General features: G+C 61.8%; 1 protein-coding gene across 1 annotated transcript; it reads right to left on the bottom strand.

Annotated features, from left to right (window-relative positions):
- Window positions 1-1,062: 1,062 nt before the first annotated feature.
- Window positions 1,063-2,723, bottom strand: CDKN1C (cyclin dependent kinase inhibitor 1C). The gene is made up of 3 exons (XM_074841930.1): window positions 2,166-2,723; window positions 1,944-2,070; window positions 1,063-1,786 (listed from the first exon to the last, which is right to left on the bottom strand). The coding sequence occupies exons 1-2, from the start codon at window positions 2,620-2,622 to the stop codon at window positions 1,949-1,951; spliced, it is 579 nt and encodes a 192-aa protein (XP_074698031.1). The 5' UTR covers window positions 2,623-2,723; the 3' UTR covers window positions 1,063-1,786; window positions 1,944-1,948.
- Between the last annotated feature and the right edge of the window lie 1,053 nt (window positions 2,724-3,776).

The raw sequence follows: 3,776 nt of genomic DNA, 5'->3' as shown, positions 1-3,776 counted from the left end.
CGCTGGGTCCCGCATGGGGGTGCAGCACTCCACAGAGGTGACAGGGTGGGGAGTGGGGTCTGAAAGGGACAACTCCGTCACCTCTGGGACCCTCATCCCCCTCCCGCATCCCTGCTCCCCAGCTGTATTCTCCGGCACCGCGGTCCTTGCACCAACTGCAGCTGGGACCAGACGTGGTCTGTGCCCCCCTCCCTGGGCAGCGCAGGGTTTGGGACCCCGAGCGGGGTGCGTGCCCTGACCCCCCCAGGCCTGCGTGTAGATCCCGGGGCTTTAACCTGCTCCCGGGCCCAGGGGATGGGGTGCCCCCCCCCCAAACTGCCAGCCCTGCCACCAAAGCGTTAATGCCAAAATGCTGGGTATTTTGTCTGTTGGGAGGGTTTATTTTGTCTGTTTGTTGTTTTTCGTGTTTTCCCTCGTTTATGGCCAGCTGGAATTGCTGCCTTTCCCGGCACTGTTGTGCCTTTGCCCTGTAAATCATTGTTGGCCTTGGGCAAGAGGTACCAGGAAGTGTTTCCCTGCCGTAGCCACGGCTTCGAGCTCCGGGGAGGGGGGGGGGGGCTTTGCACCGCCCCCCCCCAGGGCAGGGCCGTACCCCCAGTGCTGAGTCCACCGAGGGCACCGTGGGGCTGTGGTCACCCCCCCGGCCGTCTCTAAGCGTGGAAGACAGCGGCCCCCGCCCCGCTGCACCCACAACACAGCCTCGAGGGGGGGCAGATACAGCTTTGGTTAACAAAAAGAGGGAAACGATTAAAAATAAATGAAGAATCATAAAACGTGCTGAAAAGCCGAATTCAGCATGCGTGCTCCCCTCACACTCGGTTAACTCCAGCAGTACTCTAAACCACTTATTTTTAAGTGAAAACCCGCTCCTTTGCCCTCCGAATTGCACACAAGCTGGGAGCCGCGGAGGGGGGGAGCGCGGTCCCTGCGGCGGGGTCCTGCTCCGAGCCCCCCCCGCCCCTCGAAAGGCGCCGAGCTGGGCTCGGCTCCACCGCCCGACCCTCCGGGGGCTCCCCCCCTCCCCCGAGGGCGCCTGCACAGCACACATCAAGCAGCCTTGCAGGGGTTTCCTGGCTTTCTTTTATTTATTTATTATTATTGAAGTTGTGGCATTATTTGCAATGGCAGTGGTACAGACCGGCTCAGGAACCATTGAAACAGATTTGTCTTCAAGTAAAGTCTAAAAAATATTTTGAACCATAGCTACATCTTGTGAATGCAAAAAAAAAAAATCCCACTATAAAAATAAATTTACATTTTGTAAATAACAAAAGCAAATATAGTGCCCTTTGGCTTAACCAAAAGAAAAAAAAAAAAGACTATTGGATGTCAAAGTTATCCACATTTCTGACATAAATAGAAAATATAAGTTAGTATAACTCTTAAAAAAGTTTTGTACAAATATACACTTGCTTTTTTCATTTTTTCCTTTTTCCTTTTTTTTTCCTCCTTTTTGCACTGAGAGCTCAGCAGAGATTAAACATTTCATATAAATGACTTTTAAAGCTTTACACTTCTGGCCAGTGTACTCACATTAGGCATAATACATTTCTATACAGAACGTAATACATTGCACAGTTGTACGTTAACACTGCTCCGGCCGCGGCCGGCGGGCAGGCGCTCCGGCTCCGCTCCGGTTCCGCTCCGGCTCCGGCTCCCGCTCCCGGTCCCGGTGGGCGCGGGGGGGCCCGGCTCGCCTCGCCGCCCGCCCCGGCCCCCCGCGCCTCCGGGGCGCCGTGCCTCCGGGGGCGACGCGCCTCTCCCGTGGGTGCCGTAGTGCAAAAGTCTGGGGAGGAACAAAAAGCAGGAGAAAAAAAAAATAATCAGAAGAGGAAAAAAAAAAATAAAAAAAGGTGAGGGGGGAGCGGGGGGGGGGTGGTAGTAAATAAAAGCGACGCAACAAGGGGCCGGACGCCCCCGCCCGCCCCCGGGACGCGCCTCACCTGGCTCACCGGAGCCGCTTGCGGGGGGTCTGCTCAGCCGGCACGGCGGCGGGGGGCGGCGGGCAGCCGGCGGGGCGCTCCGCCGCCGCCTTGGGCTCCGCCGGCCTTTTCCTCCTCGCGAAGAAATCTGGATGGGGGACGGAGAGGGAGGCGGGGGGGTCCGTCAGCCGCTGCGGCGGGACGCCCCGCACCCCCCCTCGCGCCCCCCGCGCCCCCACGCACCTGTGATGCGGGCCGTCGGGCCCCTCCGGCGGAGCCTCATGCCGAGGCGGCGGGGCGCGGCGCGGTTCTCCCGGCTCAGGCGCCCCGCGGGCCCCTTGCCGCCGGCGGCGGGGGGGGGCGGCGACGGGGAGGGGGGCGTCCGGCGGAGCGGGACGCGGCGCCGCCCCACCTGCAGCGTCTCCCGGTAGAACGCGGGCACGGCGCCGCCCTCCACCTCCTCCCAGCGCAGGCGGCCGGGCCCCGGCAGCGGCGTGTCGGTGTGGAAGTTGTAGTCCCAGCGGCGCTGGTCGTCCTCCCCCATCTCCCGCAGGCGGCTCCGCAGCTCCCGGCCCAGCTCCTCGTGGTCCACCGGCCCGAAGAGGCTCCTGCAGACGGGGCTGCGGCCGTGCCCGGCCAGGGCTGGCGGGGCCGAGAGGCGCTCCAGGGCGGCGGCGCCGGAGAGGTGCACGTTGGACATCGCCGCCGGGGAGGACGCGGGGTGGGTGGGTGCGGTGGGTGCCCCCCCACCGCTCCTCGCCTCCCGTCCCGTCAGCGCTCCGGCCGGCCCTGCCTCCCGCCTCTGAGCCCCTGCCCCCGGCCGCCTGGCTTTTAAACCCCGCTCCCCGCGAGTGCGAGCAAAACAACCATTAGCATAATAGTATTTCCCGGCCACCGGCCCGCCGCGATTGGCGGGGACCCCCCCGCCGCCCCCCGGCCCCCGGCGGCAGCCCTCCTGCCCGCGCCCTCCATTGGCTGCGCCGGGCAGCGCCGCGCCGCCGCCGGCCGCATTGGCCCGGCCCGGCCCCGCCGCGGCCCGGGGGGGCGGCCCCGGCGCTGGCCCGGCCCCGGGGGGCGGCCGCGGCGCTCCCCGCCCGCCGCCGGCCCCGCTCCCTTTGTCTGCCGGCGGCCGCGGCTCCGCCGCCGCTTCCTCCCCGGCGACTCTCGGGGTGGGGTGTTCCCCCTCCGTGTTGCCTTTTCGGGGGGAGGGGGGGGGGGCGTGTGTGCGATTATTATTTTTATTATTTTTTTTTCCCCAGGGGTGTCGCCGGCAGGTTTTTTCAGCGTCCGCGGGGCGCGGGGCTTTGGGGCGGGCGGGTGGAAGCAAACAGGATCGTTTCTGGCTCGGGGTTTTTTATTACGCTGCTGCAAAACAAAGCGAGATGCAGATTTCAAAACAAGCTGAAGGCTATTTTTAAAAACAGGGCTTCTCAGCTGCATGGAAGTAATAAGTTGCAGCCTTGCTGAATAGAAATACATGAAAACCACAGCATTTTCCTCTCCTAACTTTAAAACCCACATAATACGTGTTTGTTCACTGCAGATGAACTAATCTCGCTATTGTGTTGCCAGGGATCAGCTGGCTTGTGCTTTACATTTTCTGCAGGTCACTGCAATCATTGCCTTTTGTTGTTTTGGGATGGAGGAGTATGAAAGGAAAGGGAGGGGGAGCATAATCGACACGGTGCTAAAACTGGACCCAGAACATCATCGTAATTTTGATGCGCGCCTCGGAGCCTTGTAACCACAGTGAGCTTTTCATCTGCAAACACCAAGGGGAAAGATGGATCTTTAGCACTCTTTGCGCATTTGGGGACACCCTGGCTCTCTGTGTACCTACAGCTCTTGCCGTTG

The sequence above is a fragment of the Strix aluco genome, chromosome 16 (genome assembly GCF_031877795.1).
Source record: "Strix aluco isolate bStrAlu1 chromosome 16, bStrAlu1.hap1, whole genome shotgun sequence".
Taxonomy (NCBI): Eukaryota; Metazoa; Chordata; class Aves; order Strigiformes; family Strigidae; genus Strix; species Strix aluco.
This window is presented reverse-complemented; position numbering and strand designations above follow the sequence as displayed.